This window comes from Pongo abelii, chromosome 1 (assembly GCF_028885655.2).
Source record: "Pongo abelii isolate AG06213 chromosome 1, NHGRI_mPonAbe1-v2.0_pri, whole genome shotgun sequence".
Classification (NCBI taxonomy): domain Eukaryota; kingdom Metazoa; phylum Chordata; class Mammalia; order Primates; family Hominidae; genus Pongo; species Pongo abelii.
In genome coordinates, this window is record NC_071985.2 from 111,032,759 (window position 1) to 111,054,652 (window position 21,894).

At 44.2% G+C, this 21,894-nt stretch overlaps 3 protein-coding genes and 1 pseudogene across 15 annotated transcripts in view; 2 read left to right on the forward strand and 2 right to left on the reverse strand.

Annotated features, from left to right (window-relative positions):
- Positions 1-1,482, reverse strand: part of CHD1L (chromodomain helicase DNA binding protein 1 like) — a 53,266-nt gene extending 51,784 nt beyond the window's left edge. For 4 of the 7 annotated variants that reach the window (XM_009245362.4, XM_002810333.6, XM_054553529.2 and 1 more), the window contains exon 1: positions 1,305-1,482. In XM_009245362.4, coding sequence (XP_009243637.3) covers positions 1,305-1,437 — 133 coding nt within the window. In that variant the 5' untranslated portion in view covers positions 1,438-1,482. The remainder of the gene's footprint in view (positions 1-1,304) is intronic. The other 3 variants (XM_009245377.4, XM_009245371.4, XM_054553534.2) reach the window with 2 other exon arrangements.
- The window catches only part of LOC100447686 (neuroblastoma breakpoint family member 12), a 2,265,351-nt gene that overhangs the window by 1,105,704 nt on the left and 1,137,753 nt on the right, over positions 1-21,894 (forward strand).
- FMO5 (flavin containing dimethylaniline monoxygenase 5) overlaps positions 18,322-21,894 on the forward strand; it is a 36,848-nt gene continuing 33,275 nt past the window's right edge. For 2 of the 7 annotated variants that reach the window (XM_024240434.3, XM_054553603.2), the window contains exon 1: positions 19,154-19,312. In XM_024240434.3, the coding sequence (XP_024096202.1) occupies positions 19,178-19,312 (135 nt within the window). In that variant the 5' untranslated portion in view covers positions 19,154-19,177. Of the gene's footprint in view, positions 18,470-18,574; positions 18,931-19,140; positions 19,313-21,894 lie in introns of those variants that run through there. The other 5 variants (XM_063717837.1, XM_063717842.1, XM_063717833.1 and 2 more) reach the window with 5 other exon arrangements.
- LOC103891623 (large ribosomal subunit protein eL8-like) lies at positions 19,749-21,734 on the reverse strand (annotated as a pseudogene).

The following is a 21,894-nucleotide window of genomic DNA, read 5'->3' on the forward strand; positions in this document are numbered from 1 at the left end:
CTTGCAAGGAAATAGGCAAACCCACAAACATAAACTTTAGTTAAGATAAAGTCAAACATAAAAAGACCAGTCTACAAGCTCATACTTAAAACTGGATACATACTCCTTACAGCCACACATTCTTACAGACTCAGGGAATCAAGGAGAGAGGTCTTTCTCTTTCACGTCTGCGTCCTCTCCATTCAACTTCATCTTTCTGTCTTCTAAGCTGAACACAGAATTGCACCTTTTGTTTCATTCCTAGAATGACAAACCTCACTCTTTCGTGGTATTGAGCACTTAAATAAATTATTGTTTATACTTTTAAATGCACTCTCAGTAGTCTAAAACTCTAGATAGGAAGGGTCCATATTTGTTTTGCTCGTCTCTGTAGCCAATGCCTAAGAATACGCTCCCAGTAGCATTCAATAAGTAATGAATAAACGACTGTATTATTATTACTGATGCATGATTCTGTCAATACAGTCAAAGCACACACTACGTTCCCAACTTGTAAGTAAGGAAAACGAGGCTGGGGCGGTTCAGCGACGAGTCAGCGCAGACCCAGGAGGAGAGCGGGGTCTCGGAGCAGCAGGAAGTACGGTCAGCCATGCAGCGGCAGGGCTGGGGGGCATGCAAGGTTCGCGCTTTGCAGACTCTCCGTAAAGGCTAGTGTCAATAAATCGAGTTACGTGCGGTGGTGAGCGGACAAGCTAAGTTGGCATATAGTACGTGGTTCAGTCAGTATTTATGAATGACTCAAGACACAAAAATAGCTTCATAAACAGTGCTTTGCTTGAGTTTGTCCGCTCACTACCGCACGTAACTCGATCGGGAGAATTAATCAGTGGCGAATTCTCCAATAACTGCGCGCGCACAGTAAACGGAGAAGCTGAAGCTGGGAGATGAGTTGATCGTTTTACAGAAGCAACCAATAAACTCCACAGGCCAGGACCCAAACCCACCGGAACAGCAACCGGAAACCTACATCCTTGGTGCACCAGGCCATCCAACTCTTCAGCGGAGGCCTGCAGGTGGCGCTGATCTCACCACTTTTCCCCTCCACAGGCCGAGGGCCAGGCCTGGCTCCCAGGCCCGCGACCTCATTCATCTGGCGTCCGCTGGCCCCGCGCGCCGCGCAGGCGGGGGCCGCGGCCACCTAGCCCGGGAGCGGTTTCTCTCCGCCCACAGCAGGAGCGAAGGAAGGCCCTGGCGCCGGCGGGTAAACTGCCCACTGGGCGGCCCACCCGCTGCGCCACCCGCCCGCAAGAGGCAGTCCCAGCAGGTTGGCCCGCCTGGCCGAAGTCCGCCCGGAGCCCGCTCACCTGTCAGCCCCCACTGCCGTAAGTCCTGCTCCTGCACCCCCGCCCGCGCCGCCTCGGCTCGGCTCTCAGTATGAAGCCGCAGTAAGAAGCCAGGCGCTTGGCCCCCGGGCCTGGCAGCGCCCGCGCGCTCCATTTGGCCGGTAGAGGCCCCGCCCCGCGCGGCCAAGCGCGCGCCTCCCTCCCAACTTCCCAACGCGCGGGGGCTGGCGACTGCGCGCTGGGGCCCACCTACGAGCGAGGCGCCGCCAGAGGGCGCGTCCTGCCAGGATATCCGGAGCGGAGCTGGTGCACTCACCCTTTGGGACAGGCAGTTCTTGTAGTGCGGAGCGTGGAAGGGCTGCCCAGTTCTCACCAGTCGTGCTTCTGAAGCGCTAGGCGTCTGATCACGCACAGGACGTCTGATTGCCTGAACTGCCCGTCAAGGAGGTGGCATGTGTTCATCATTCATTTATTATTTAATCAACATCGACTATCACGTGTCAGACACTCCGCTGGGCCCTGGGGTTTCTAGAAGTAAGACTTGTTCCGTGCCCTCCAGTGATTCACGTTAAGATCAAACTCTCCTTGTTTGGTTTACCTAGTGATAAATTGGTTTAGTCCCTGAAATCCCTTTCTTACTGCCTGTGACCTGTAGGCCAAAATTGGGAACCTCCGAATAGTAGTAAATTAAAATCACCAAAGACGTCATTGTTGCAGTGGGTATCTCAAGTGCATTATGCGGAGCAGATTGAGGCAATGTGTTCAATTAGGGGTCACCATGACTCAACATCAGCTTTGAGTGGATTTATGAGGTAGTATACCACTAATATAAATATGATAATAACAAAATAGCTGCATTCATTGATGAAGTTCTGGGTGGTGTCCTAAGGGCTTTAAGTGTATTTTCTTATTTAACCCTCACAATAACCAATAATTAGGTGTTATAATTGTCCCCACATTGTAAATGAAGATATTGTGACTTGTAATTGGCAGTACTGGAACAGGAACGATATTATTCTCTGGCTAATGTCATTAGAATAGTATTCTCATTTAGGTTAATCCTGGTGCTTCCTTCTTCAGTAAACTCATGTTAAATTTGCATCCTCCATTATTCTCATCTTCCCCTAAAACAAAAGGAAGAAATTTGTTATGAGCTACAAAAGGGATGACTTCAGATTGGTTTATTCATAAAAACTCAAGCAAACTACTGTTTCATGAAGCTATTTTTGTGTCTTGAGTCATTTATAAATACTGACTGAATCACGTACTATGTGCCAAGCACTCTTTATGGTACTGAAGATAGAGGCCACTAATCTCCTGGATCTTATATTTTAAAAGGAGGAGACAAGCAATAAATAAAAATCAGGTAGTGAAGGGGTGGCCTGCCCCTCCACACTTGTGGGCGTTTCTCGTCGGGTGGAACGAGAGACTTAAGAAAAGAAAGAGACACAGAGACAAAGTATAGAGAAAAAAAAGTGGGCCCAGGGAACCGGCGCTCAGCATACAGAGGACCTGAGCTGGCACCGGCCTCTGAGTTCCCTTAGTATTTATTGATCATTATTGGGCGTTTCTCAGAGAGTGGGATATGGCAGGACAATAGGGTAATAGCGGAGAGACGGTCAGCAGGAAAACACGTGAACAAATGTCTCTGCATCATAAACAAGGTAAAGAAAAAAGTGCTGTGCTTTTGATGTGCATATGCATAAACATCTCAATGCCTTAAAGAGCAGTATTGCTGCCAGCATGTCCCACCTCCAGCCCTAAGGCAATTTTCCCCCATCTCAGTAGATGGAATATACAATCGGGCTTTACACCAAGACATTCCATTGCCCAGGGACGAGCAGGAGACGGATGCCTTCCTCTTATCTCAACTGCAAAGAGGCCTTCCTTCCTCTTTTACTAATCCTCCTCAGCACAGACTCTTTATGGGTGTCAGGCTGGGGGACGGTCAGGTCTTTCCCTTCCCATGAGGCCATATTTCAGATTATCACATGGGGAGAAACCTTGGACAATACCTGGCTTTCCTAGGCAGAGGTCCCTGCGGCCTTCTGCAGTGTATTGTGTCTCTGGGTACTTGAGATTAGGGAGTGGTGATGACTCTTAACAAGCATACTGCCTTCAAGTATTTGTTTAACAAAGCACATCCTGCACAGCCATTAATCTGTTTAACCCTGAGTTGACACAGCACATGTTTCAGGGAGCACAGGGCTGGGAGTAGGGTTACAGATTAACAGCATCTCAAGGCAGAAGAATTTTTCTTAGTACAGAACAAAATGGAGTCTCTTATGTACACTTCTTTCTACACAGACACAGTAACAGTCTGATCTCTCTTTCTTTTCCCCACAAGGTAGGATTAATACTAAGACAAAAGTAAAACAGAGTCACATAATGGGGCAATAGTAATTTTGTACAGCAGCTTTCCTGCTTGGGTGTTTTCTCAAAACAAATCTGAAGACAGATTTATATCCTTTGGTGGCTTCTCCAGAGGGACCTCTGTCCTATGTGGCTGCTCATGAGTGGTTTTTGCATCTGGTCTCCATGTTTGACTTATTTCCTCCCCTCTAGATTCTACCAGTAGACTTATCTGCTAAAGCAGCCATATCAAGCACTTGCCAGTTAAATATAAGCCTGTTTATTATTTTTAACTTAAAGTACATTTGTTGTAACAGAATACCAGATGATAGAGTCCTAGCTATAAGCCAAGTAGACTGTTGGTATACTAAGTCTGGTACCTAAAATACAGCTAAGAAAGGTAGCTGAGAAACTCCAGGTCTGCCAGTGAGGTGACACATAGAAAAGTTTTGCTCTGAATACTGTATGAAGAGATCTGTAGATGATCAGGATGGAAGCAAGGAGGCAGTTTGGAAACTATTGCAGTAGTCTGGGCAAGAGTTGATAGTTTTGGGGCCAGCATGGTGATAGTGGAGTGGTGAGTAGTGGTCTGCTACTAGATCTATTGAAAAGATAGAGCCTATAGGATTCACTGATTGAGCATCTGGGAGAAATGGAAAAGCAAAGGTTGGTTTCAGGGATGTGGCCCAAGCAACTGGTGGGATGTGTTGGATTCGTACAAACAGTGCTGGGCACATAGTGTTGTACTTGAGCGAGTTAGAGAAAACGCCACACTTTGAGACGAATTAAGAGTCTGTTTATTTAGCCAGCGGCTGAGAGACGGCTAATGCTCAAAGTTCTCTCGGCCCTGAAGAAGGGGCTAGATTTTCTTTTATACTTTGGTTTAGAAAGGGGAGGCGGGGGTCTAGTTAAAACAATTTTACAGAAGTAAAGTAGGCAGAAAGTTAAAAGGATAAATGGTTACAGGAAAGTAAACAGTTCTAGGTGCAGGGGCTTTATTACAAAGTGATAGACACGGGGCTTTGGGCGTTATCAATCGGACAAATTCCTGGGAACTGTGGATATAGCTCACCACAGTATTTTATCAGTTAATTGCATTCTTGGATGTTCTGGGAGTCAGCTTGCACAAGTTATGTCTTTGAGGAAGGGGCTGCCAGTGAAAGAGCCAAGATGGAGTCTGTCTGGCTCTCTTAGCTAAGGGACAGTCAATTCAGGTGGAAACAAGGCTGGGTGATTAAAGGAAAGGGAGAGTCTAAAAACAGGGTTAGTAAAAACAAGGTTAGGCATTACAATAGTATGCCCTCAATAAATATTGTTGAATGTTTGAATAAGGTGCCTGTGGAACAATTTTAAAATCTAGGGCATATGATTGTTATAACTTTGGAGTACAGAGAGTGCATTTCACAGATGGGCAAATCAAGGCACAGAAAGTTTAGGAAGCTGGTCCAGTGTTTTCTAGTGAGTCATGATAAACTCCCAGAATAAAATTTAGCCTCAACTTATTTTTCATTCATTGTTCAGGTTATACAATCATGCTGTTTTTGTTAGTTGTTTTATTCCTCCACAGAAAGGATATGTCCTTTGGCAACAGCAACTCCATAAGATTAATATTAACCAACTAATACTGTCATTGGGACTTAGCATGTGCAAACATTACCAAAACAAGCATGGATTAAGCACAGATTAAGAAACAAATTACGTTTGCTGTTTGTTATATCCTTGCTCTGTTAGGTAACATCAGGGCACCAGTTAGAAGCACCTAGTGAGTCAGATATGGAAATTGGATAAAAGCTGTGACCAAAGTAAACATTTATTCAGACCTCTTGAGTAAATGAACTTGGAACTTTGGGCTTAGGTTAGAATTAGGTCCGTGCCCATGGGTGGAAAATTTTTGTGCGGGGGTGAAAAAGACTTAACTTGGGTTTTCTTTCTTGCAAGAAATGAAAAACTGTATTTTGACTTTTGATGCCAGTATACCTTTGTCATGAAATAACATGTAATAAATTTAGAACCCAGAAAGCCAGGGAAAATATACCACAGTATAGAAGTATAGAAAAAAAGTAAGTTGGTTTCATAGGACTCTTGCCCAGTCACCTCAGAGAATTGCCACTCACTTTTACTATCAAAGGTAAGGTTGTAAAACGGAATATTATGAAGTAAATCTTTGAAAACATAGTTTAGAAATTGTAGGCATCAAAATTTGCCCATGGTCTTTTTGCTTGAAAGGACAGTGTTTTCCTTTTTAACTGGATGCCTTTTGACTGTCATGCCATGCCGTCACATTGGTCACCCAGAATTTCATTCTTTATGTTCTCCAACCAGCAGTGTAATGTTTATGCAATCTGCCTAGCTAGTCCCTGAAGGCTTTTGAGTTTGCCAAACTGGAAATTTAACTTTTGTGACATATTAATGACAATGACGGCCTATCTAGAGCAGCTGCTCTCATGATGCCACTTGCAATGGGGGTGGCACACCAGGGAGGCCAGCTTCATGGAGCTGGGGGCTCCATGAACCAGGAACAGGTGGAGGCCCTGCCTCCTTCTGAGTTGGCAGGGGAAGAGCTTCCTGCTCCCCAGGCGCGGCTGTGGCTGCCCAGCTGCAGCTGCAGACCTGGGCATCCCTGTGCTCTTTGGGGCTAAAAGCAGGCAGGAGCCCTACCCTCTCAGGCACAGCTGCAGCTGCCCAAGTCATGTCCACCAGCTGGGCCTCCCTGTGCTCTTGGGGGCCTGGAGCAGGCAGGAGCCCCATCCTCCTGGGTGCAGCTATAGCTGCTCAAGCCACAGCTGCAGACCTGGGCATCTCTGCACTCTTGGGGGCCCTGGAAGGCCCCCTACCCAGTTCCTGCAGGCTAAGAAGTGTCTCCTCCCATTGCCTGGCTTCTTCCTGCTCCCAGCACCTGCTCCATTCCCAGCACAAGGTTGGAGCTGAGACTGGGTGCTATTGCAGCCTGGCTGGGTGTGTGCCCACTCCAGGCAGCACTGACATGTGGCTTTGGCCCCCTCAGGACTTTGGGTGCCAGCATGGGAGGGAGGCCGAGGGGGTGCTGGGGGCAGCTCAGCCTCTGTGCTTGCCTGCAGGTGCCCCTTTGCACAAACGGTTTGGGTGCCATGAATGGCAGCAGGAGGCAGGCTCCTGGGTGGAAGGGAGTAGGTCACTGGTGAAGACCTACCCTCAAGGTGAGGAGGGCCTGAAGCCTGGAGGCTGGGCTGCTGGTCCCAAAGACCAGAGTGAGAACTTGTGGTGTTTTATCTGGGTGCCTATGGACCAGTTGGTGCATACTTCCTCTCCTCTGAGGCCTGTAAAACCGCAAATTCAGCCAGACTTGAGACAGTGGGATAATCAGCCACAGAGAGGAGCTACCCACCCCAGGGTCTACTCTCTGCTAAGAGCTGAGTTGACAATGATGACCTGCCAGCTGTGGAGAGGAGCTGCTTACTCCAGGGTCTCCTCTCTGTGAGAGCTGAGCAGACATTGGGACAACCAGCTGCAGAGAGGAGCTACCCACTCCAGGGTCTCCTCCTCTGCTGAGAACTGAACACTCAATGGGACGACCTGCCTGTGGAGAGGAACTACCCAATGTGGGTCTCCTCTGAGCTGTTCTGTCACTCAATAAAGTTCCTCTTCACCTTGCTTACCCTCCACTTGTCAACTTACATCATTCTACCTGGATGCAGGACAAGAACTCAGGACCCACCAAATGGTGGAGCTAAAAGAGTTGTAACACAAACAGGGCTGAAACACACCCATTGCTTGCCACATTGTGGGCAACAAGAAGGAGAGAACAGAGAAGGCGAGAGGAGCTGCAGCCCTTTGGGAAGCCCAGACCTAGCAGCTCACTGAGCCAGGGCTGTGACACCCTCTTTGGGGCTCTTTAGCTCTTGGCATCTCCAAGCTTCCAGGCACCACTGCATTCCCCAGTGCCAGCCATGAAATCTGCTTGTGGTACCCCTGGTCCAGCTGCAGCCTCACAGGGAGTCAGTGCCTATACTGGCACCTGGAGCTGCCCGCCTTGCCACAGCTGGCATGCCTGGCTGTGCATAGTGGCTGGACCTCATATTTGCTCACACACCCCTCTCCGCTCTGCATCTGGCTGGCCCTTGGCAGGCATGGGATCCAGGCTGGTAGCATGAGCCATGTGCAGCCTGCCAGGCTGAATGGACCAAACAAGCCCAACAGGCTCGAGCAAAACTTGTGCAAAAGCACCAATGGCCACAGAGGTTTCCGTCTGACAAAGCAACACCCCAAGAATCCCGTGATGATATTTCCATGTAGGGGACAGGTTGTCTCAATAATATAACCATAGGAAGCCAAAATGTTTCTCATGATTCACCCTACTCTAAAATATTTTTAGGCAATGTAAAATTATGACCCTAAGAACTCTCTATGACCTTCTTCCTCCTTTGATTGATGAGAATCCAAAGCCACTTTTTCACCCTAACCCTACAAAGCCTGGGTTTTAGTTTTGAAAAATGAGCATGCCTGTTCTGGGTTCTGTTGCACATGTATCTATCCCTGAGGCACAGTTATAACTTTGATGCAAGGGGGTTCCTGACCTCTATCCCCTCAAATTGCTCAAAAATGGCATGTCTAATTAGTCTTCCTAATTAGAGGGTTTTAACAATCAGAGTGCTTCTGAAAGGCCCATAATGCATAGTAAATTATGAGGATAATAGTAGCTATCCTATAATGCTGTTGTAAAAATTAAATGAAACTTTTTTTCACAAGAAACTAAATACAAATTTGAATGTCCAAGGTATTGCGAAGGACCAAAAAACTTCACTTGGGAATGAGCCTGGGGATCACTCAAGTATCCACATCTCATCAGTGGAGACGTAAGAAATTGGAAGTTATCCCTCATTGAGGTTCCATGGTAATCTCATTTCCTTGGGGTGTCTACAGGCATAGTGTTTTCCCCATATGTGTGGCCCACAGATATGGGTCATAAAAGTAAACAGAAATACACACACACACACACACACACACAGTGTGGGATATCTACTCCATGGTGGGCTCTAACCAGCTTTGATAGATTGTATTACTGTTCCTAACTATCCACTTTCTCCGCATAAGATGGTTATACATTTATGCCCTTAGTCATGTGACTTGCAGTGCTTCCTAATAGGAAGAACCCCTGTGATTTGCCTTGGACAGTGGAATATGAGTGGATGTGATTTAGCCTAGTACATAAGTTGAAGCTTTAAATGTGCTTGCCCAGATTGTTCCTACCCTCTGCCATGGAAACTATACAAATGAAATAAGGGCCATGCTGGTAAAAATCTTTCATAATTTTTTCATGTCAGTATAAATTCATCTCATTAAAGGACTATATTACATATACTATATATGTAATATAGTCGTTCCCCATCTTGATGAACATTTATGAAGTCATTTCAGATTTTTCACTATTACTCCATAAATATAGACAATTGTTATTTGTCCATTCAAAATAAATTAGTGAAAACATTTTTAAGTTAGAAAATAAAATAATTTTTTACAATTAATGCTGACTAATACTTGAACTCCAACTACATGCCTGGCCACGTGTGGGCACTTTACATGTGTTATCTTATAACATCCATAGGTTCTGCAGCTTAGGACATGGATATCTTTGGGGACCATGTTTTCAGCCTACCATGATGGCTGTGATTTTTCTCCTCATCTTTTTTAGATATGCACTTTCCCTTCCTCCTCTCTGGGTAACAAAGTACCTAGCACATAGCAGGCATAGAATGGATGCTGTTGGGGTGATCAGACCCAACACCAGATCCTGGGGGTGACAAAGTCCGGCAGAGTCAAAGGATTGAGAAAAACACAGTTTGAGAAGTAAAGTGGGACCAGGGGGCCATCGCAATTGTGGAGGCTGCGAAGGCTCCGAGCTCTGGGAGCCCAGGCTATTTATTGGCAATCCAACAGAGAAACAGGTGGTGAGAATGTGGGGGTCAAAAGGGCAGGCTCATGATCTACAGCTGTGACGGTTTAGCATTTATATGGAACATGTTCTGCTACTTGAGATAATGGGAATACAACCGATCTAGGAGCTTGGAGGGCTAGAAGCAAGGAGCCAGCATGTCTACACACGTTCCACAGGACATTATTTCAGACATGCAAGCCCCGCCTCAGCTTTCTTCCCAACACTCAGCTTTTTCCCAACAGACACTGTGCTAGAAATGACTCTTGCACTAGTCAGGACTGACTTATTAAGATTTACTACTGAACAAATAGCTCTCCACATTTTAATTCAGCAAAAAGTATATTTCTCACTCATGTCACAGTCCAATGCTTGTCAGGCACCTTTCCTTTGCAGCTCTCCCTCAAAGAAGATTCACGCCTATTCTATCTTAAAAAGATGCCATTGAAAAGTGGCCTCTAGGGGGTGGAGCCAAGATGGCTGAATAGGAGCAGCTCTAGTCTACAGCTCCCAGCATGAGCGAAGCAGAAGACGGGTGATTTCTGTATTTCCAACTGAGGTACTGGGTTCATCTCACTGGGGAGTGTCAGAAAATGGGTGCAGGACAGTGGGTGCAGTGCACTGAGCGTGAATTGAAGCAGGGCGAGGCATCGCCTCACCCGGGAAGCACAAGAGGTCAGGGAATTCCCTTTGCTAGTCAAAGAAAGGGGCAACAGACAGCACCTGGAAAATCGGGTCACTCCCACCCTAATACTGTGCTTTTCCAATGGTCTTAGCAAATGGCACACCAGGAGATTATATCCCGTGCCTGGCTCCAAGGGTCCTACACCCATGGAGCCTCGCTCATTGCTAGCACAGCAGTCTGAGATCAAACTGCAAGGCGGCAGGGAGGCTGGGGGAGGGATGCCCGCCATTGCTGAGGCTTGAGTAGGTAAACAAAGCGGCTGGGAAGCTCAAACTGGGAGGAGCCCACCACAGCTCAAGGAGGCCTGCCTGCCTCTGTAGACCTCCACCTCTCAGGGCAGGGCATAGCCAAACAAAAGGCAGCAGCATCCTCTGCAGACTTAAATGTCCCTGTCTGACAGCATTGAAGAGAGTAGTGGTTCTCCCAGCACGCAGCTTGAGATCTGAAAACGGACAGACTGCCTCCTCAAGTGGGTCCCTGACCTCTGAGTAGCCTAACTGGGAGGCACCCCCCAGTAGGGACAGACTGACACCCCACATGGCCGGGTACTCCTCTGAGACAAAACTTCCAGAGGAACAATCAGGCAGCAACATTTGCTGTTCACCAATATCCGCTTTTCTGCAGCCTCCGCTGCTGATACCCAGGCAAACAGGGTCTGTAGTGGACCTCCAGCAAACTCGAACAGACCTGCAGCTGAGGGTCCTGACTGTTAGAAGGAAAACTAACAAACAGAAAGGACATCCACACCAAAATGCCATCTGTACGCCACCATCATAAAAGACCAAAGGTAGATAAAACCACAAAGATGGGGAAAAAACAGAGCAGAAAAACTGGAAACTGTAGCAATCAGAGCGCCTCTCCTCCTCCAAAGGAACACAGCTCCTCACCAGCAATGGAACAAAGCTGGACGGAGAATGACTTTGACGAGTTGAGAGAAGAAGGCTTCAGACGATCAAACTACTCCGAGCTAAAGGAGGAAGTTCAAACCCATGGCAAAGAAGTTAAAAACCATGAAAAAAAATTAAAAGAATGGATAACTAGAATAACCAATGCAGAGAAGTCCTTAAAGGACCTGATGGAGCTGAAAACCAAGTCACGAGAACTACATGACGAATGCACAAGCCCCAGTAGCCAATTCGATCAACTGGAAGAAAGAGTATCAGTGATGGAAGATCAAATGAATGAAATGAAGCGAGAATAGAAGTTTAGAGAAAAAAGAATAAAAAGAAACGAACAAAGCTTCCAAGAAATATGGGACTATGTGAAAAGACCAAATCTACGTCTGATTCGTGTACCTGAAAGTGACGGGGAGAATGGAACCAAGTTGGAAAACACTCTGCAGGATATTATCCAGGAGAACTTCCCCAATCTAGCAAGGCAGGCCAACATTCAAATTCAGGAAATACAGAGAATGCCACAAAGATACTCCTCGAGAAGAGCAACTCCAAGACACATAATTGTCAGATGCACCAAAGTGGAAATGAAGGAAAAAATGTTAAGGGCAGCCAGAGAGAAAGGTCGGGTTACCCACAAAGGGAAGCCCATCAGACTAACAGCGGATCTCTCAGCAGAAACTCTGCAAGTCAGAAGAGAGTGGGGGCCAATATTCAACCTTCTTAAAGAAAAGAATTTTCAACCCAGAATTTCATATCCAGCCAAACTAAGCTTCATAAGTGAAGGAGAAATAAAATACTTTCCAGAGAAGCAAATGCTGAGAGATTCTGTCACCACCAGGCCTGCCCTAAAAGAGCTCCTGAAGGAAACACTAAACATGGAAAGGAACAACTGGTACCAGCCACTGCAAAAACATGCCAAATTGTAAAGATCATCGAGGCTAGGTAGAAACTGCATCAACTCATGAGCAAAATAACCAGCTAACATCATAATGACAGGATCAAATTGACACATAACAATATTAACCTTAAATGTCAATGGGCTAAATGCTCCAATTAAAAGACACAGACTGGCAAATTGGATAAAGAGTCAAGACCCATCAGTGTGCTGTATTCAGGAAACCAATCTCATGTGCAGAGACACATATAGGCTCAAAATAAAGGGATGGAGGAAGATCTACCAAGCAAATGGAAAACAAAAAAAGGCAAGGATTGCAATCCTAGTCTCTGATAAAACAGACTTTAAACCAAAAAGATTGAAAGAGACAAAGAAGGCCATTACATATTGGTAAAAGGAACAATTCAACAAGAAGACCTAACTATCCTAAATATATATGCACCCAATACAGGAGCACCCAGATTCATAAAGCAAGGCCTTAGAGACGTACAAAGAGACTTAGCCTCCCACACAATAGTAATGGGAGACTTTAACACCCCACTGTCAACATTAGACAGATCAATGTGACACAAAATTAACAAGGATATCCAGGCATTGAACTCAGCTCTGCACCAAGTGGACTTAATAGACATCTACAGAACTCGCCACCCCAAATCAACAGCGTATACATTCTTTTCAGCACCACACCACACCTGTTCCAAAACTGACCACATAGTTGGAAGCAAAGCACTCCTCAGCAAATGTAAAAGAACAGAAATTATAACAAACTGTCTTTCAGACCACAGTGCAATCAAACTAGAACTGAGGATTAAGAAACTCACTCAAAACTGCTTAACTACGTGGAAACTGAACAACCTGTTCCTGAGTGACTACGGGGTACAAAACGAAATGAAGGTACAAATAAAGATGTTCTTTGAAACCAATGAGAACAAAGACACAACATACCAGAATCTCTGGCACACATTCAAAGCAGTGTGTAGAGGGAAATTTATAGCACTAAATGCCCACAAGAGAAAGCAGGAAAGATCCGAAATTGACACCCTAACATCACAATTAAAAGAACTAGAGAAGCAAGAGCAAACACATTCAAAAGCTAGCAGAAGGCAAGAAATAACTAAGATCAGAGCAAAACTGAAGGAAATAGAGACACAGAAAACCCTTCAAAAAATCAATGAATCCAGGAGCTTGTTTTCTGAAAAGATAAACAAAATTGATAGACCACTAGCAAGACTAATAAAGAAGAAAAGAGAGAAGAATCAAATAGATGCAATAAAAATGATAAAGGGGATATCACCACCGATCCCACAGAAATACAAACTACCATCAGAGAATACTACAAACACCTCTACACAAATAAACTAGAAAATCTAGAAGAAATGGATAAATTCCTTGACACATACACACTCCCAAGACTAAACCAGGAAGAATTTGAATCTCTGAATAGACCAAAAACAGGCTCTGAAATTGAGGCAATAATTAATAGCTTACCAACCAAAAAAGTCCAGGACCAGATGGATTCACAGCCGAATTCTACCAGAGGTACAAGGAGGAGCTGGTACCATTCCTTCTGAAACTATTCCAATCAATAGAAAAAGAGGGAATCCTCCCTAACTCATTTTATGAGGCCAGCATCATCCTGATAACAAAGCCTGGCAGAGACACAACAAAAAAAGAGAATTTTAGACCAATATCCCTGATGAACATTGATGCAAAAATCCTCAATAAAATACTGGCAAACCAAATCCAGCAGCACATCAAAAAGCTTATCCACCATGATCAAGTGGGCTTCATCCCTGGGATGCAAGGCTGGTTCAACATACACAAATCAATCAACGTAATACAGCATATAAACAGAACCAAAGACAAAAACCATATGATTATCTCAATAGATGCAGAAAAGGCCTTTGACAAAATTCAACAATGCTTCATGCTAAAAACTCTCAATAAATTAGGTATTGATGGGACATATCTCAAAATAATAAGAGCTATCTATGACAAATCCACAGCCAATATCGTACTGAATGGGCAAAAACTGGAAGCATTCCCTTTGAAAATTGGCACAAGACAGGGATGCCCTCTCTCACCACTTCTATTCAACATAGTGTTGGAAGTTCTGGCCAGGGCAATCAGGCAGGAGAAGGAAATAAAGGGTATTCAATTAGGAAAAGAGGAAGTCAAATTGTCCATGTTTGCAGATGACATGATTGCATATCTAGAAAACCCCATCATCTCAGCCCAAAATCTCCCTAAGCCGATAAGCAACTTCAGCAAAGTCTCAGGTTACAAAATCAATGTACAAAAATCACAAGCATTCTTATACACCAATAACAGACAAACAGAGAGCCAAATCATGAGTGAACTCCCATTCACAATTGCTTCAAAGAGAATAAAATAGCTAGGAATCCAACTTACAAGGGATGTGAAGGACCTCTTCAAGGAGAACTACAAACCACTGCTCAAAGAAATAAAAGAGAACACAAACAAATGGAAGAACATTCCATGCTCATGGGTAGGAAGAATCAATATCGTGAAAATGGCCATACTGCGCAAGGTAATTTATAGATTCAATGCCATCCCCATCAAGCTACCAGTGACTTTCTTCACAGAACTGGAAAAACTACTTTAAAGTTAATATGGAACCAAAAAAGAGCCTGCATTGCCAAATCAATCCTAAGCCAAAAGAACAAAGCCAGAGGCATCACGCTACCTGACTTCAAACTATACTACAAGGCTACAGTAACCAAAACAGCATGGTACTGGTACCAAAACGGAGATATAGACCAATGGAACAGAACAGAGCCCTCAGAAATAATGCCGCATATCTACAACCATCTGATCTTTGACAAACCTGACAAAAACAAGCAATGGGGAAAGGATTCCCTATTTAATAAATGGTGCTGGGAAAACTGGCTAGCCATATGTAGAAAGCTGAAACTGGATCCCTTCCTTACACCTTATACAAAAATTAATTCAAGATGGATTAAAGACTTACATGTTAGACCTAAAACCATAAAAACGCTAGAAGAAAACCTAGGCAATACCATTCAGGACATAGGCATGGGCAAGGACTTCATGTCTAAAACAACAAAAGCGACGGCAACAAAAGCCAAAATTGACAAATGGGATCTAATTAAACTAAGGAGCTTCTGCACAGCAAAAGAAACTACCATCAGAGTGAACAGGCAACCTACAGAATGGGAGAAAATTTTTGCAATCTACTCATCTGACAAAGGGCTAATATCCAGAATCTACAAGGAACTCAAACAAATTTACAAGAAAAAAACAAAGAATCCCACCAAAGAGTGGGCAAAGGATATGAAGAGACACTTCTCAAAAGAAGACGTTTATGCAGCCAAAAACACATGAAAAAATGCTCATCATCACTGGCCATCAGAGAAATGCAAATCAAAACCACAATGAGATACCATCTCACACCAGTTAGAATGGCGATCGTTAAAAAGTCAGGAAACAATAGGTGCTGGAGAGGATGTGGAGAAATAGGAACACTTTTACACTGTTGGTGGCACTGTAAACTAGTTCAACCATTGTGGAAGTCAGTGTGGTGATTCCTCAGGGATCTAAAACTAGAAATACCATTTGACCCAGCCATCCCATTACTGGGTATATACCTAAAGGATTATAAATCATGCTGCTATGAAGACACATGCACACGTATGTTTATTGTGGTAGTATTCACAGTAGCAAAGACTTGAAACCAAGCCAAATATCCAACAAGGATAGACTGGATTAAGAAACGGTGGCACATATGCACCATGGAATACTATGCAGCCATAAAAAATGAGTTCATGTCCTTTGTAGGGACATGGATGAAGCTGGAAACCATCATTCTCAGCACACTATTGCAAGGACAAAAAACCAAACACTGCATGTTCTCACTCATAGGTGGGAATTGAACAATGAGAACACATGGACACAGAAAGTGGAACATCACACTGTGGGGACTGTTGTGGGGTGGGGGGAGGGGGGAGGGATAGCATTAGGAGATATACCTAATATTAAATGATGAGTTAATGGGTGAGGCACACCAACATGGCACATGTATACATATGTAACTAACCTGCATGTTGTGCACATGTACCCTAAAACTTAAAGTATAATAAAAAAAAAAAAAAGTGGCCTCCACGGAGCTTGCAGTGAGCCAAGATCGCACCACTTGCACTCCAGCCTGGGCGACAGAGTGAGACTCCGTCTCAAAAAATAAAAATAAAAATAAGTGGGCCTCCAAAAGAGACTGTTTGCCAAACGAATATAGGCAAAATGCAAACGTAATAGAAAGAATTATAAAACAGGATAGCATCTGAGTAGAGGTGAGACTGTATTGTTTGAAAGCTCTTTCTGGGTTGGACCTTTGCAGAACTCTGCAAACCCAGTTCCACATGTATGTGCATCCATACACATACACTCCTTCAAAACCCTCATATGTTATCTTGGAATTAGTCATTGTTATTTCTCACTCATAATATTGCTGTCTTGTAATAGCATGAGTAACTGAGTTGAGTCTGTATATTAATTTGGATGTATCAAGTTATTTTTCGATGAAGAAATTGACTCACTTGCAAATTGTCAGCTAGGGGAGAGAGAGAAAATTTGAGTCAAGGTTTAAAACATTGTATAAGTAATTTTAAAACAACATAAAACATATTTGCTATATTCAAAAGCAATTAATTATAAGACACAATTGAAGTAGGGGGACATTAAAATAAAATTACATTGTTAACTAGATTTTAAAAGTAATTCTTGCATTATTTGTAAAACTGATTCAGTAGGAGGAAATTAATACTCAGTTTATGGAAGTATTCATGTTTTCCTTTAGGCATTTCTTCTAGTGCATTCAAAATTATCCAATTTACAAATAATTCATTTTAAGTTAACTTCTAGCATATAAAATGGTTGTGTTGAAACACTGTCTTCAGAATTTTATTTTTAAAAGATACTATTTTAGTATAAATTCACATTTATAGTTGAATGCTTTTGTGAAAGATATTAGTCTTTAAAATATTTTACAGGCTAGCCTTGTTGGCTCATGCCTGTAATCCCAGCACTTTGGGAGGCCAAGGCAGGTGGATCACTTGAGCCCAGGAATTCAAGACCAGTTTGAGCGACATAGTGAAACCTCATTTCTACAAAAAATACAAAAATTACCAGGTGTGGTGGCACACAGCTGTAGTCCCTACTCAGAGGCTAAGGTGGGAGGATTGCTTGAGCCCAGGAGATAGAGGCTGCAGTGAGCCATGATTGCACCACTGCACTCCAGCCCAAGTGCCAGAGTGAGACCCTGTTTCAAGAAAAAAAATGTTTGACAGTTCCAAAACATATTAATGTTTATTAGAGTCTGCTAAGTTGGTATAAATACAACAAAAAATTCAATGGCACAAACAAAATATCAGTTGCCTCTCAAGTCCAAGATTAGCAGGTGCAGATTGGAAAAGCAAAATTGACTCAGGGAGTGGTAGAAGGAGAGCAAGGATCCAAGGCATGAGCCACAATCCATGCCTCTTACAACCCCTCACATCTGTCAAATAGAACCCTTGTCTGGATGGGCCCTTGTTCTAACCCAGTGCCTGAAATCTTGTATCTGTTATATTGGTGGTTCTACATGACTTTATATTTGAAAAGTTACATTTTAGAAGTGGATATTTTGTATTTTTGGTTACTAATATAACTGTGTGAAAGCACTATTAAAAATATTTTCTTTCGTTAAAATTACCTGTTTATGTTTTGGTCTTCTCCACTACTCTGTAAGCCCCTCTGAGTAGGAAACAATACATTCCTCACTATACTCCAGCACTCAGCTCAGTGCATGGGGATTTAAAAGTAAATTTCTACCACAAGTGTAGATTCTTAGATCCAGATTGTGAGGAAGGGAGGAGAGAGGTATAGGTGAGTCAGGGGCAGAAGCGGGGGCAGGATCATCTTAAGGAAGGAGACCACTAATACTCCTGCTGCCCTCCTCCCCCCACCTTGCCTAGTTCACAAGACAGGAGGAGAGAAAAAGCAAAAAGTTGGAAAAAAAAAAAAGTAAGATAAATAGCCAGACAACCTTGGCACCACCACCCGGCCCTAGGAGTTAAAAAAAAGTAATAATAATAACATCAATCCCTGACCTAAACTACTTGTGTTATCTGTGAATTCCAGACACTGTATGAAAAAAGCATTTTAAAACTTTTTGTTCTGTTAGCTGATGCATGTAGCCCCCAGTCACGTTTCCCACGCTTGCTTGATGTATCACGACCCTTTCACGTGGACCCCTTAAAGTTGTAAGCCTTTAAAAAGGCCAAGAATTTCTTTTTCGGGGAGCTCGGCTCTTAAGACGCGAGTCTGCCCACGGTCCCGGCAGAATAAAAACCTCTTCCTTCTTTAATTCGGTGTCTGAGGAGTTTTGTCTGTGGCTCATCCTGCTACAATCTGTTTGAACAGATCACCTGAAGGGTAGGTGTTCACTTAAGCATTTGGAGTAGAACTTGCTTTGGGGTTATTGACAGTTTTCCCTTCACTAGGAAGTGTTTGTCACTTTAAGGCAAAAACCAGGAAGTTAAAAGTGGATGCAGAAGCGAGCACAGACGGGGCTAGGGGGCACTCTGTTTTCAGAGAAAGTAGTTGAGAGTGCTGGCAACAACAGCTGAAATACAGAGAAGTTGTAGGATTAACTTTTTCGCCCAAAGCAGCTTCAGCCCACGTTTGATTCCCATCGAGGGAGGGAGAATGGGTGCCGCTGAGTGGGCGGGGGAGTGGTCCCTGAAAGGAGGTGGAGTGCTACAGCCCCTCCCCGTTGCCTCTGGCTGTTTGTACCTTGTTGGTTTATACCAATTTGACAACAGCCGCCTGTTGAGTCACCTCCAGATCGCAGCTGAAGGATCTGTTGAGCGCTTCTGGAAAGGCGGTGAGATCCGGTACCGCAGCAGAGCACTCTCAGTTCTGGGTCTTGCAGGCGCAGGGCTCCCCCATGCCAGCAGAACGATTTCCTCTGGTGAAGAGGACCGTCGAATCTGTCCTCCTCAAGACACCTCTTGTACAGAATTTATTCGAATGCCATGGCCAAGGTCTTCCTTGAAAAATGTTAACCGATGTGTGCTTTTTGTCTTTTGTCATCCTTTCTTTAGGACAGGCGACATTGACAGGTGAAGATCTCGGGAGACCATGACTAAGAAAAGAATTGCTGTGATTGGGGGAGGAGCGAGCGGGCTCTCTTCCATCAAGTGCTGCGTAGAAGAAGGCTTGGAACCTGTCTGCTTTGAAAGGACTGATGACATCGGAGGGCTCTGGAGGTTCCAGGTACATACATCTCCTAGTCCCTTAATACTTGAAACCTTCCCTGCAACTAGGTGCATACGACAGTTTATCTTAACAGTGTCAGGTGGCCGGGCGCGGTTGGCTCACGCCTGTAATCCTAGCACTTTGGGAGGCCGAGGCGGGCGGATCACGAGGTCAGGCGATCGAGACCATCCTGGCTAACACGGTGAAACCTCGTCTCTACTAAAAATACAAAAAAAATTAGCCGGGCGTGGTGGCGGGTGCCTGTAGTCCCAGCTACTCGGGAGGCTAAGGCAGGAGAATGGGGTGAACCCGGGAGGCAGAGCTTGCAGTGAGCCGAGATCGCGCCACTGCACTCCAGCCTGGGTGACAGAGACTCCGTCTCAAGGAAAAAAATTTTAAAAAGACAGTTAAACTTATTATATTCCAAGGAATACCAGCCACCTTTATTGATCTCTAAACTGACATGCATTGGGTTTGCTGGGTTTGCTTTTATTTTTATTTTTTTCATTTTTTGAAGGAGAATTTTTATTCTTTTTATTTACAGAAAATTCAGCAGTGTACATTTAACCCAGTTTAGTGGCAACTTCTTTCACTTTTCCCTTTTCCAGTTTGGTGATTCAACCCACAGATTTAGGACCCAGGACATTGCCTCCCCAGTGGCAGCGAATCTCAACATATCTGTCCATGTAATTGGTTCTGAAAACTGCCACCAACTTAGCCACACCTCCTTTGTCTTCCTAGTGAACCTGTGTGAAGGCAACGTCGTGCAGGTCTTCCCGTGGACTAGACATCCCAATCTTACCTCACCCTTGATAATGCAGTAAGGGACCCCCATTTTGGGACACAGGGCAGGCAGGAAGACAACCAGCTCGATGGGATCCGCATCGTGTGCAATCACCACCAGCTGAGTCTTCTTGTTCTCCACCAAGTTGGTGATTGTGTTAACCCCTGCGGGAAAGACAGGTGGTGTCTCGGTGGGAATATCCCCTTTGCTAGCAGCTTTCTTCTCAGTCCAGGACAACAGTCTCTGCTTCTTCTCTTGTTTTGTCTCTGGTCTGTGCTTGTGGGCCCGCGTAAGCAGTCAGTAGCTGTTTGGCAGTGCGAAGCCTGGGTGAACTGGTTAATGGCAGGAAGTGCTTTCAGCAGCTTATAAAAGGATAGCGCTTTGCTGCTGCAACCTGATATAGGGCGGCCATCTGACAAAGAGGGTGAGGTCTCTTTGGAGCTGTATGTCCTGTCCAATGCCAAAATTCTGAGGCTTTTTCTCAAACAGAGGATTCGCAACTTTTTTGGCTTCCTGCTTCTTCACTGATAGCAGGGGCGGGGGCCGCCTTCCTTCCCTTAGCCTTCTTTCCTATTGGCATCTTGGGTGGCTAGAGGAGAACAGGTTTGCTTTTAAGCCAGTTTTCTGAACACTTAATAGTATTGAGGTGCCCTAGATAAGTTTTACATTTCATATTTCATAAAAACTAACACATTGTTGGCCAGCTACATAAAAGTGGCTTTATAGCATTTCTTAGTTGAACAGAAATACAATCCTTTTGCACCCTGACTCTGTTTTGGGGACTAATTTTATGTGACAATAGTCCTTATTCAGATCTGGAGTGGATCCCCTTAGCTAACCTGCATACCTGTATCATCATCAGTCTTGGACATGGGCTAAAAGCCTGTTGTTTTTAGTGAACAGCAGAAAATTCTGCTCTTAAAATCCGGCCACAATATGGAATGGAGGTTAAGAACGCAGTCTTAGGCTCAAACCTTATTTCTGTCACCTACTAGCAGTGTGACCTTGGGCACATCATTTAGCCTCTCTATACCTGTGTTTCTTCATCTTTAAGAAGTGGATAATAAAAGTATCCGCTTTATAGAGTTATTGTCAGGAGTAAGTGAATGGATAATTATGCCTATCACTTACAACAGTGCCAGGAACATAGTGCTACATGTTGGTTATTATTCAGTAGGCCTAGGATGGGACTCACACATGTGGTGTCTTTACTAAGCATCTTAGCCGGTTTTGCCAGTTACTGAAAAGGCATGAAATCAATTGAGGATGGGAGGAGGTTGGGAGGGCATCCATCATCTTGTCTGATTATCAAATTTCTGGTTTTTATCTCCAATGTGGTTTAAACTTATTCTCTGCTAAAGACTTAATGTGGAGGTTTTTCTTCTGATTATCCACTTGGCAAAATTTTAACACTTTGTAAACTGCTTCCTTGAAAATAAATAAGCTGTGTTTCATCATAATGCTCTGACTTCTGTTATGACAGACCACACCTGTGTGGTTCACCATTATATTTCTAGAGCCAAGCATGTCTTCTACTATCTCCATTTTTTAAAGCTCCCCGGATGATTCCAATGTGCAGACAACAGTTCAAAGAGAGTTTCTATTCCATGGGATTTTGAAAATCTGACAGGAACAGAAGCCCCAAACTGTCCTCATTCTTCCCCTTTAAATTTTTCTCCTTTCTTCTGTCCTTATTACTTCTTCCAATCCCATCAGTTCCAATTTCCCCAACTTCCATCCCCTGCTCTCTCTCTCTCTTTTTTTTTTAGGCAGAGTCTCACTCTGTTACCCAGGCTGGAGTACAGTGGCGTGATCT